Below are 13259 nucleotides of genomic sequence, written 5' to 3' on the forward strand. Positions count from 1 at the left end.
GAACCCTCTGGAGTTGTAGGTGGAATGTGTTCATGGCCTGCAGCTTTGATAGTTGACTATGTTCCCCTCTTGAAGCAGGATAGGGAGGTGACAATGGATAATGTGCTACTATGGGTGTCTTACTTGGCCTTAGCCATCTGAGCAGGGCAACCTATTCACTGACAAGAAGTTGTCTTTGGTGGCTACTGTATGCACCTCTCATTTTAGCCCCAACTTGAAAGAGCCACCCAGAATCATGTGAGAGTTGGGTGGCATCCACATTTTATTAAATTAATTTATCAATATTATTTCCACAATCAATTATGTGATTGCTGTAGCTTTTATTTTTAATGGCCTATTGTCATTTTGTGAAACAAAGAGTATATCAAAATGGCTTTGAGAAAGTAAAGACAGCAAAGTACATGAAATTTGAGTTCAATGTAGGACTTGGCTGAAAATGTTCTTACAATATTAGCATTCTGCTTTTCGTAAGACTGTAAGATACGTGGAGTCAAGCAGCCAAAGTGTTTTACTAATAACTTGCTCAGGTGAGCTGTTACTATTTTCAGTGTACATTTCCTCCCTTCTAACTTTTTCATCCATACGCAGATCAGAACTCTGCCATGTTTTTGTGAATTTTATAAAATTTTACCTCAGCATAAATACAAGCAATAAAAAGAATATCTCTCATTACATAAATATATACATCTGAAAAAATGCAGTTTCTCTCAAAGATCAGTTAAATATGGCAAAATATAAAAATACAGCAACTGAATCATCAAAAGCAGATGATAAGGACTGATTAATTAGAATCTGGTTCCAGAGTAGGAAAAGGAAGGTGACTAATATACGGATCTTCAGTCACACAGCCCAGTATTTGCATACAGGCATATCAGCTTTCCTATCTTTGCTTTGTGCACACATGAATTCAGAAGCACAGTAGACATTACACAAGATGTGTGAAAATACACATTTCCACCAATACATGATCTTTCCAAATACAGTACATGGAAATATTTTTCTTATCAGACATTCTGTTCACATCTCTGTTTCCGCTAATAGACTTTCTCCAAGGCCTGATGTTACCAAGACCATCTGGGAACTAGAATCTGAAATGGAAAAAAGTTTCTTTAGCATTGACACTGGCAACTTTTCAATCTTCCGTTCGCCCCATAGATAGTGCTGCCAAAATCCAAAAGCAAAATGGTTAATTTTCAGCCTGTGAATTTCTCTCTTAACTTTGTCTCAAAATAACAACAGTGAAAATCCAGTGATCTCTTATCTAGTGATCACAGCAGTTCCCTGCAGGTTTCAGCACCAGGAGAGAAGGGAAGCCATCCCCAATTGCAGCAAAACCTTTTTAAGACACCAGGTTCATTAAGCCCCTCTTTCTTAACACCTTTGAAGTGTCTGTAAAGTTGCCAGAAATCTTCCAAGCAACAAGTTTGTAAAAACCAGCCGCTGAGTTAACATAGTTTCCAATACAAAATTAAATTAACAGCCTGCATAATGAAAAGAAATGAGGTAAACAGCAAAAAGCTTAATAAGAACTTAAGTTACAAACAAATTAAGGGACCAGACAGTTTTGGAATATTAGGACTTTTGTTTAAATTTTTGGGAAATAATTTTTAAAAACCCAGTATTTTCATGGTAATATGAATTAAGTCTATTAAAAAATAAGAAATAGAAACGTGAAAATTTGCAATTTTGAAATAAAAACACTAGAGGGGACTAAAGACTTTGGGCAGAAAAAAGTCCAATGACAAGGTTTATAAAGGATATTTTATAATTAATATAATTAATGAAGCACTGTTAAGCAGTATATAAGACTAAGTAGAATTGCTATTTCAAACTTATTTCACAAAGGATTGAAGGAGACTCACTAGGTGTTGTAAAATTTGTGATTCGAAAGTTCCTAATAGCTGAAAAGCAGTTAACAAGTATTTTCCAAAAGTGATTAAGAAAGGGAGAATACGAACCAATTGTCTTTTTGAGGAGCCAAATGGAATTTGAACAAAATGGCTATTCCCTCATCTCCCAGAGCTTTAAAGCTACTGAGATCACTGTCTCAAGGTCTCTCCATGAGGAATAACTATCTGGAGCACTTGTGGGTGATCTCAAGTCCTCTCATTGTCCGGAGAGAAATTATGGAGAGGCAGTCTACTCGCTGGGTCTTCATTCTGTCATGGTCAGCTTCACCTTTTGTGGTGCCATCTTCAGGTTGTTGTTTCTTCCCCAGAAGTCTTCCCTGCAGTTTTCTTGAAAAGATTTTGGAAGTGGTTTGCCATCTCCGTGAAAGCATTAACTATTAATTTATATTCAAATTTAGTATCCATCAGCTTCTATTAAGATTTCATCCTGAAAGAGGAATTTCAGTTCTAGATAAACTATGCCAATTATGCTAATACAAATAAATATTGGGATGAAAGAACAATACAATTTGGAGATACAAGTATAAAAACTTCAATATTACAAGAATGAGAACATATCCATTCTCCATCAATTTATGTGAAATATAGAATTCCTCTATATTTGAAAAAGCATCTCATCACTAGGAGTCTCAATTAGTGGGCTATTTAAGTATCTAGTCTGTTTAAACTGTCCTACATAGCTTAATATACTTTTCCCCTTTATAAAGTCAGATAAACTGACTGAAATACAAATTAGTTTTACAATATGATAAAAACATACTAAAGACTAAATGACCAGTGTTCTAGTAAAGAAAATTCTTTTCTTTCCAAATAAATCAAGATTAAAAAATGCAATATCCTAATTCCACATCCGTGTAAATTTCCCACACAGTGTCACCTCCCATTCTCAAGAGGGAACCAATCTTACTGCTTTGACAGATCCGGGAATTCTTCTCTCTGGCCATCACTTCATGGTTCACAGTCTCATCTTCTTCCTCTCCCTCTGAAAGAAGGTCTGAGATTTGCTGCTGTAGTTCAGGACTAATGTTGTTCTCTGCCAGGATCAATGTCCTCAGAGCTGTTGGATAGTTTTCTACCATGTCCAATAAGATCTGAATTGAGTCAGAACAGAGGCATCATGAGTAACGGCTCACTCTAGTCTCTAGGTGACCAAGGAAAGAAAAATAAAATGTACTACAAACATCATGAACCGCAGTGACGCAGTGGTTAGAGTGCAATACTGCAGGGTACTTCTGCTGATCACCGGCTGCCAGCAGTTTGGCAGATCGAATTCCACCAGGCTCAAGGTTGACTCAGCCTTCCATCCTTCCAAGGTGGGTAAAATGAGGACCCAGATTGTTGGGGGCAATGTGCTAACTCTGTAAAACTGCTTAGCGAGGGTTGTAAAGCACTTTGAAGCGATATATAAGTCTATTGCTATTGCTATTTGGAGGTAGGAGAAACTTCTAAAGTAATTTACCAGATTCCCTGCATGGATTGCCCCTGTGACAGATTGGGAGGAAGCTAATCATCAGACTGCAAGAACAAGAGCAAACGGTTAAATGAGAGGATCCAAACTCATTGCAATGAATTAGGACATGCATTCAATTTTGCAGCTATTAAGATTGTTGGCTGAGCAGGGACAAAAATAGCCAGAGAACTGGAAAACAGGCCCCTGACCAGTCAATAGGAGTGCTGATGTACCATCACCAGCTTACCATGTATTTAGGAGCCAAGTGTGTGGTAGCACACTGAAACAACAGCTAACTACTTAATAGCTAGCCATCAACACCCTAATCAACAACTAAAAACCACAGACAATCAGGCATCATATAAATACAACTCATAGAACAGCCACGTGCACACATTCTGAAGAGAGAAATTCCCTGAGGATGGGCTTCAGCATGAGCCTGAAAGCTTGGAAGAATAACCCTTTGGTTCTGGTGACCGACTCAGACCGAGTCCTGCAAGATCTAAAATGTATTTATTATGACATGGGATTAACAAGACTTGAATGGCCAATTAACCTACAACAGTTGTATTTCTTTCTCTTCCCAATAATTACACAGAGCAAGTTCTGCATCACTTAAGAGAATCAGTATTTTTATCACTAATTCACCCTAACACTTGTGACTATGTCCATCTTTATTGATTCAAAACCAAACCAAACCCCACCCCACTCCCTTCACATCAAACCAAATCTAAGGGGAGGTAGGATGTCTTCCACATCATTAAAAGTTTTAAGTAATTGTAAATTCTTGAGTCCCTTGAGAAAAGGAAAAATACACGGGGAGGGGAAAATTATGTGCAAGCTTTGCAGTTGGTCACACTGACTCATGACAGGCAAGAAGAATAAGGGCAACAAAAAGAGATATTTCCTTACCATAGCCGACTGGTTGGTAAGTCCTGTCCCTTCCAAGTCTAAAACTTCTAAGGTGCGGCTGGATGCCACTGAAACAGCCAGCATCGCTGCTATCTGGTCACCTATGGAACAGAAAGCCAGATGATGTGAGAAAAACACAGTGCAGCTCTACCAAATGGACCCACTTCAAGAGTAGCAGAACGTGAGGGACATCCATAGTCATCTGAATGCTGAAAGTTTCTCCACTTTCCCTCAGATTATGGCTCCTAATGCTGAATTCCATAGTTGCAGCTTTATAAAGAAGATGCTGCGTTAATACTTTACCGTGTGTTGACAGTGCAGGATGCTAGGCAATGTGAAAAAATTCTCCTTTTCCTCCTGCTTTTCATCCTTGGCAAACTATAGCCAAACAATAGCAAAAAAATAAAAATAAAATCCTCAGACACTGAGCAAATCTGAGTAATCCTTGTCTCTCCTTGTCTCTGAGTAGCCCTCTAGCAGCTTATGATTGGTTAGCAGATGAAAGGATATACACTGCTCCTTGGGAACTGAGGTGTGTGTGGAGGGTAAGGGGAGGGGGTGTTATCCATCCTGAGAGGGCAAGGTGAGGTAGGGCGTTCACAAATATGGCCAAGATGTTCACATCTATCTCCTTTAGTGGGATGAGTAGTACAGAGCAGCCTGGCTCACCAGCTGCCAAATCAGCTCAGCAATGCAGCTGGGAAGAGAAGAAGTTTCCATGGCAACTACTGTTGGAACTCCTCCTTGCCTTGCTATTTTTTGAAGCTGCAGCTGGGAAAGGAATAACTTATGACCACCAAGCCCAGCAGTAAAGTTCTACAGGATGTGGGATAGAATCCAGCCAATGACCCCACAAATGCCGTGGAATCTGCAGAGGTAGTTCATAATCTTGGTTCCAGATGGCCCAATAGTGCTCTGCTGCTCTTCCTTTGTGTAGAATGGGGTAGTCCTCCGTCCTACTTTTCCAGAATAGAGTACGTGATGATGGCAGGTTTGGTTTTGTGCTTTCAGCTTTCAATTATGGAGTGGTCTCTTAAGCTCTCTTTTATTGCTTCTTTTTTAAGCATGTGGGTGGGAGATTATTCCTGACAAAATGGGCCTGGCTTACAGACAAGGGGAAAAAAAGAGGGGGGGAAACTAGATGAGGGAAGACCTGACTGAAAATTTACCAAGTCCCCAACCAGCCTTTGAAGATCAGGTGGGGGAGGAACAGTCCCAACACATCCAGAAGACAATGGGCTATAGAAGGCTGGGATAGAAAACACCTGATAAGCTGGCACAATTGGGCTGATTTTGTAGAAAGCAGCTTCACCAGCTGCCAAATTTGCTTTTTTTCTAAGTAGCCTTCTTATAGTCCTTAGCTCCTCTTGATTAGAGCACAGAATAAGCTGCTTTTAAATTACTATTGGTATAAGGCAACCATGTCAAACCCACAGACCACATCAGGCCCTGGCCAATGAGTAATGAAGCCCTACAAGATTTATAAAAAAAATTAAAGGAAGTTTGTTATTTATATACAGTAACTACATATTTTATACGCTGCCCAAGATGATTCCTCTTCAGTCGATGAGACCCAGGCAAATCCAAAAACTGGGCACCCATGGCATCCCTAACCGAGAAGACCAAATGGCTTTCTAAGAAGCTCCATTTGGGTATTATCTGGATTTGTTTTAAGATGCAAGCCTTAAATGTTATAACCTGTATAATCCCAGCAAGATCTCTAGTAGCCGGAAGGACATAGCCGGAAGGAGACACAAACACTGCCAAGTATCCAAATCCAAATAATCCTCTTACCCAGGGGGTTGTAGTCCAAGTTCAACACTCGCACTTGGGAACTATGAGCCACTGCAATAGCCAGACGTCCCCATCCCTTGGGGGTGATGCCAGAGTTTGCACTGAGAGTCAGTTCCTTCAATCCTAGGTATAAAAGAAAAGCCAGGTGACCTCAAGGCAACTTTTACAAAGCCTCTTCCATTCACTGAATTATTCATGTAGGTGAAACTTATCCAACCTTGATCAATTAACCTCAAAATGTATTTTCAATAGGCTCTTGTTCAAACTAGTACAATTAAACTACAATTATTTGGTAACCTATGTTAGATATAGGAGAAACTAGAAGTAGAGCAAAACATTTTCAGGAGCAAAAGGAGCTCAAGTTGCTTGAATGGCTGAGAGGCAAGCTCCAATAGAGTTATCTTACCACCCCAATTGTCACAATAATGCAACAATAAGCTAAATATTTGATCATGTTCTACCTTTCCCCAGCTAATGCTGTTCAGATGTGCTGAAATGAGAACAGAAATCCTAACCAGTAGGGCCCAATGTTGCAACTTTCAGTCCCACAACTTCTGGAGCACAAGATTGGGGAAAACAGTTTCAGGAATATTTGAAGTTCTACTCTCTGATTCTCCAATCCAAACGATAGCTACCGGTAGCCTTTGACTTACAACCCTTTTGTTTAGTAACCGCACAAAGTTACAACGGCACTAAAAATGTGACTTGTAACATTTTTCACACTTATGAATAGGGAAAGTCAAGTTCACGGAGCAGCTGCTATGATTCACTTGACAACTATTGCAAAACTTACTTAACAACTGCCTTGTTAGCAGCGGAAACCTTGTGCTTGATTTAGTCATATGTCGAGAACTGAGAGTTATCAATTAAAAAAGATAAATGTAACAGATTGGGCCTGTATTACAGTTTATATGTCTCGTCTACAACCCCAGGATGCTATAATCAAAATATACTTTCAAAATAGAAGATTGTTTATTAAGCTATATTGAGAATATGTGTTTAAAATGTTGTATATATTCATTACCCTTTCACTTAGGGATACATTTCCACACCTGCAGCTGATTAGCATTTTACACTTCTCCATATGAATGCATATGTCTGAGCAGCTGAACTGATAATGTATGCAAACATACTGTATTATAGAAATTATATAATTAGGTAAGATGTTAACAGTATTCAATTAAATAAACATATATACCGTAGTTATATGTTCCAGGGGAAGATTATTATGGTTTTAGATAATCAGAAAAACAAGATTGTATTAAGGTAAAGGTAAAGGTTCCCTTGCATATATGTGCTAGTCATTCCTACTCTAGGGGTGGTGCTCATCTCTGTTTCATAGCCAAAGAGCCAGCGCTGTTCAAAGACTTCTCTGTGATCATGTGGCCAGCATGACTAAATGCAAAAGGTGTACGGAACGATGTTACCTTCCCACCAAAGGTGGTCCCTATTTTTCTACTAGCATTTTTACATTATTTCGAACTGCTAGGTTGGCAGAAGCTGGGACAAGTAACGGGACCATTATGCTGCACTAGGGATTCGAACCGCCGAACTGCCGACCTTTCTGACCGACATGCTCAGCATCTTAGCCACTGAGCCACCGTGTTCCTTTTAAGATTGTATTACTTATCACTTATCACTTAATTTTTAAAATGTACCATAGTATCAGGAAGTTTCACTTATGAAACTTTTGTCTATTTAAAATCAGCATTTGATTGGATTCCTAAGGACGAATGTTTAAACAAGTACAATTACTAACAGCAACCTCAAATGATTGTTTCTTATTCAAAAACTTTATCCTTAACTGAAGGTGAAAAGTAATCATCACGGTCACAGTCTAATTTATTTCTAACTTGGGAAAGAAAAAATATAACAATATAACAGATATCTTTCCGCTTGCTTATATTTGAATAATAATATAGTGGTACTTTTCTTGACATCAGCTAGTACAAGAGAGCCTTATAGCTTCCCTGCAATCTATTGTATTGAGGAATTCTTAATTATCAATTTTCCTAATGGAAAAACGGAGGCAGGTTGTTTAAAAAAAACTCTAGCCAAATACAGACAGCAGGTAAATTGAAAATATGTATGCAGAGCAAATCAGGTTTTACAGATCTCAGTAGGTTGCTTTCCAGACAGCAGTAGTTTCCTATTAGGCAGAAACTGGTTGAAAGCATACAAAATAATCTTTCTTTCTTAGGTAAATAGAACGAACTGCCTTATAAGTGGTTGCTCAGCTGTTGTGCCTCTATAATGTTTTGGCTAGATAGAAATGTTCCGTCCAAATTCTTAACAACTATGTTTGTATTATACACAATCAGCAGTCTAGATTGGTCACAACTGAAGCTGGAGCTCAAATGTATTTACACAATCCTTAGTTTAAACTAATCTTTCCTCTGACGGTTTGAGTTTCCTAATCTAACTGGAATGCTTTAAATCCTTTAGAAACAATCTTGGAAATAAAAAAACATCCAGTATTATGAATTTGCCTTGGATTTAGCTCAGTTGAGTTTTTACAGAAAGCAAAACAAAACAAACAAAACTTAGTCATTGTGGTACTATTTATTAGATCTGTTTGCCACCCATCTCTCTTTGAGACAACTCTACAGGCTTTACTAAACTCCAAAAGGTGGTATTATTACCAATTACTGAATCTTGGATGCCCTGACCAAAACTTTATGCTTGGATGTTATCATTCTAATATGACTGCCCCAAATCAGAGCAGAGCCTCTACAATGTGTGTATGTGTGTATATGTTATATAACTGTGTGTATGTATGTGTATTTATATGTGTATATAAACACAGATCTATTAATTTATTTTTGTATTATACCAAGGATCCATATTCAGCACAACATACATTCAGCATTTCCACTCTTGAATTCCTACTGAATCTGGGTTAGAAATTAGTGAAGAATAAGGGTGGGGGGAGAGATTATAAATTCAGAGAAGGCAAAGGTGCATTTTACTCAGTCAAGCATTCTCTGGTACTATTTCTAATAATTACAGATTTGATATTTGCTATATGTAGTTGTTTTGCAGAAAAAAAATGCATGATATTTACAGAGCACCTTTTATGTTATAGAAGAATGCTTCACATCTCCAGGGTACAGAGTTTACCTTGAATATATATCAGTGGTGGGATACGACCGGTACGCCCCAGTATGGGCGTACCAGTGCCTGCTGGGAGCACCAGGTACCGTTCTGGTACGGTGCTCTGGAGGGCCCACCCATCCTCCTTACCTGTATTTGAGCTGATAGGAGCTTTCGCACACAGAGCGTATGGTGCCTGTGCAATGTTCCGCCAAGCAGCTGGAGCATTGCAGGTGAAGTACGCATGCACATGGTGAACGCCGGGCCCGTTGCAGCGTACCAGTTGCAACGGGATCCGGAACCCATCACTGGGGTGTGTGTGTGTGTGTGTGTGTTTTTCAAGAGCCCATTCTAGTTTCACATGAAAAGAAGTAAACTTCTGTTCTTAATATTGTCTGTGAAGAGTTGAAAATCATTTTTAATATAATTTTATTAAATGTTTAGAAACATTTTGCTTGAAACTCATTTATTCTTAACTCCCTTAAGCCTCATCATCTACCAGAAAATTTCTGGTTTGAGCCCATTAAACTAAGAAACCAAAGCCATAATTTCTTTTGGCTAAGGAACTCCCACAATCCCTTTTGCTTTATTGGAGCAAAAGACCAAAGAGACAGCTGCAAAAAACAACAGTTCCTCTCTTCCTTACCTGACTTGGCCCCATCAGGAGGAAGAAGGCCACAAATCAAGTTGATACCTTCATCCCCCAGCATGCAGTCTCCCAAATCCAAGGCCACAAGGGATGGATGGATGGATAAAGCTGGGTTGAGAATGGCCAGACCAGCATCTGTCAGAGGACTTCCATGAAGGCTGCGTAAAGAAAAAGGAATTATAGTCTCACTTTTCTTTGACTTGCAAATGATAAGCCTAGGTCAGTGTTTCCCAATGTCAGCAATTTTAAGATGTGTGAATTTCAACTCCCACAATTCTGAGCCAGCGTCCACACATCTTAAAAGTTGCTGACGTTGAGAAACACCAGTTGGCATACTTGCTGCATATTGTATTTGTTTTTCAGAAATGAATAAAACCAGGCACTGGTAAAAAAAAAACTCAGGAAGGTTATACTGGAGGATAGGAACACCTGAGCCTTCTGAAACAGGGAGGAGAAAATGCTGATAAAATGTCTTCTCTAAAAGCCTATTGATACATATTTTCCTCTAAACTGTCTTGTTTAGGAGCCTATTTCTTTTGTTGGAAGTCATCTCGAAAAGCAGGGATGTCCAACCTTGGCAACTTTAATACATATGGACTTCAACTCCCAGAATTCCCCAGCTAGAGTGGCACAGGAATTCTGGGAGTTGAAGTCCACAAATCTTAACATTGCCAAGGCTGGACACCCCTGAGACTTTTCTTAGGTAGATTCTTGTTCATGAAAGTTACTTGTTAATTTAGGTGAAAGACATTCTGCTGTGTTTTTTTTTTATAACGAGCCTTCAAGTTCAGGTCAACTGTTCCATATCAGAGGCAGCCATCGGATTTGTTACTCCACGCTTTTTGTTGAGAAAATTTTGTCCTGATACCCTGTTTCCCTGAAAATAAGACCTCCCGGATAATAAGCCGAATTGGGCTTTTGAGCGCATGTGCTAAAATAAGCCCTCCCCTAAAAATATTAAAACACTGAGGTGACCATGTTCATCGCCTCCTGCACCTCAAAAAATAATAAGACCTTCCCAAAAATAAGGGCATGTGCTTATTTCAGGGGCCAAAAGAAAATAAGACCCTGTCTTATTTTCAGGGAAACACGATACTTATCCTTTGTTTGATATTCAACACACAACCTAGAGCTTGTTGGTGTTGGTTGTATTGCAGTGTTAGGTGCCTTGCGACTTACTACCCTTTCCAGCCAATAGTCACATGGGTAGCTCTTGCTCTCTACATGTTCCCTTGCAATCTAGTCTTAGTTTCTGTGGTAATTATGTATATTTTTGCACTTTTTTTCTCATTAGCACAGGTAAGTGAAGTTTTTATTTTATTTAATCTATTAGCTTTAAGGTTTATTTCTCATGTAAAGTAATGATATATAACCCTATGTTTTTACATATTGCCTTAAAATGTGCATTGTCTTTGGTTTGGGTTAGGATTAGAGTTTTTATAGTTTTTGGTACTCATTGCATCTCTCAGAACCAATTAACAACCTGTAATTATAGGGACTAAAGCAGCTTTTTAAAAAAATTATAATAAATTTAAGAGGTCTGTCTCAGACTTCCTCTGAAAATGAATGCAAGATTTGGAAGCTCATTTAACTATTCCACCAACATAATGCGACGAAATATGGGTCTATGTTTGTGTCTAGGGTGAAAAATTGCATTCCTACTAAAATCGATTGGATTTTGACTTATCAGCTCCAGCCCAAATAGCAAACATTCTAATTTGTGGCATTTGCTAAAGTCTACCTATTACTCTGGAGAATTCAACAGATGTGATTATCAATATTTAGGATTGGATAACCCCTGGTTCTTTAAAATGCATTAAAATCCCATCTTCCAGGACAGGAAGATATGGAATAATAACCATTTAACAATATTGAAAGGATAACAGAACTACGCTGAGGAATTCTAGGAGCCCTCCCTCATGCCTGAGTACATTCCATTTAAGTCAATGAAACATAACTTAAAAAAAAAAATCAGCACAACATTTGCCCTGCAGGATTTGTACCTCCCGGAGTAAGAGGCACCATTCTCGGTTGATACTAATAGGAGGACCTACTCACAATAAAGATTGGACAGAGCGGTTTGTCTTCAGAGCTTCAGCCAATTGCTTGACCCGATTGATATTGGAAACAATTCCTAAATTAAGATTAAGTTGAGCCAAGGAATGAGACTCTGCCACCCCCTTGCAGATGCGACCGAAATCTCTATCGGAAATTTGGCAACCCCGGAGGGAAAGCAGTTTGATGGAGTTCTCCCGCAAGCTCTCACAAATATCCCGAATTTCTGCACTGGATAAAGTCTCCCCAGAGATCTGAATAGATCCTGGCAACATCGCTCTGAAAACCAGCAAACACCTTCCGCAGTTGAACTATGTTAATCTGGATTGCTGCCCTCAAAAAAATATGGGAAACCCAGATTAGCGCACCGGGAGCGCTCTGCAACCCAGTTTAAAAAGAGAAAAGCAGAGCGTTACAAAAAGGAGTGAGCCGACAGTCTTTTAATCCTGTGTAAAATCGGAGGACAGGTGCGATTTTAAATGAAAGGAATGCATTGATCAAAACAATCTGCAATTCGGAAAAAATCCTGCCGGGCGTATTGCACGAACTGGACCCGCGGAGAGACATCAATCCGGACGCCTGGTTGCACTGAAGTAAATTCCGAGTTAAAAGCTCGGAGGTGAACAGCGCCTGCCGTCTAGACAGGGGGGAAAGGGAGCGCGCACCATTTCTAAGGATGGGTGGAAAAGTGAGCGGACGGGTAGGCGGCGCAGCAGAAATGCCAGGAATACGAAATGCAAAATCCAAATCAGAGCCAAAGTCTTTCCAGGATTTAAAAATCCGGGGCAAAGCGGATCTTCTAGATTCTGCAGAAGCGGGAACTAGGAATCCGCCGGCGAAGGATCCGCCGAGTATCTTCCGGGTTTTCTTCCGTTTCAAAGAAACCCTTGCGCGCTTCTTCCAATCCGCAGAGCTCCAGTCGTCATCGCCGCCTTGCTGCTCTCTCCTCGCCGCCCCACCTGCTTTTCCTCTGGCACCAACCGAGGCCCGACTCCTCCGGCCCGGAGACTGCGGACTCTGCCTCCCTTCCCCGGCGCCTCCTCCTCTTCTTGCTTTTACCGCACTCGCGGCTACCGCTGCAGCCCTTGACGCAGCTTGACCGACGCGCGGAGCGGATCCGGCCAGTCCTGCCTCCTCCTCCTTGGGTCCCGGGGGAAGGAAGGATCCAGCTTGATGTGGCGCTGTGCCGGTTTCTATGGCTACCCTCCGATACTGGAGCCGCCACCGCCGCCGCCTCTTGTCAAGACAGCCACTCGGCGGTGCCTGCAGCCACCACTTTTCACACTAAATCCCTCCGCGGGCTGATCCCTTGCAGGAGCCATAAGCATCCCTCTCCTGTACCTCTTCCTCCCCCGGGTCTGGAGAGAAAAAGAAAAAGTATGCAGGTGGGGTTCGA

General features: G+C 40.3%; 1 protein-coding gene across 1 annotated transcript; it reads right to left on the reverse strand.

Moving 5' to 3' along the window:
• Positions 1-306: 306 nt before the first annotated feature.
• On the reverse strand, positions 307-12931 carry LRRC73 (leucine rich repeat containing 73). Its single transcript, XM_032216559.1, has 6 exons — positions 11867-12931; positions 9806-9966; positions 6067-6189; positions 4273-4373; positions 2818-3001; positions 307-1088 (listed from the first exon to the last, which is right to left on the reverse strand). The coding sequence occupies exons 1-6, from the start codon at positions 12136-12138 to the stop codon at positions 1018-1020; spliced, it is 912 nt and encodes a 303-aa protein (XP_032072450.1). The 5' UTR covers positions 12139-12931; the 3' UTR covers positions 307-1017.
• Positions 12932-13259: the final 328 nt, after the last annotated feature.

This window comes from Thamnophis elegans, chromosome 4 (assembly GCF_009769535.1).
Source record: "Thamnophis elegans isolate rThaEle1 chromosome 4, rThaEle1.pri, whole genome shotgun sequence".
Classification (NCBI taxonomy): Eukaryota; Metazoa; Chordata; class Lepidosauria; order Squamata; family Colubridae; genus Thamnophis; species Thamnophis elegans.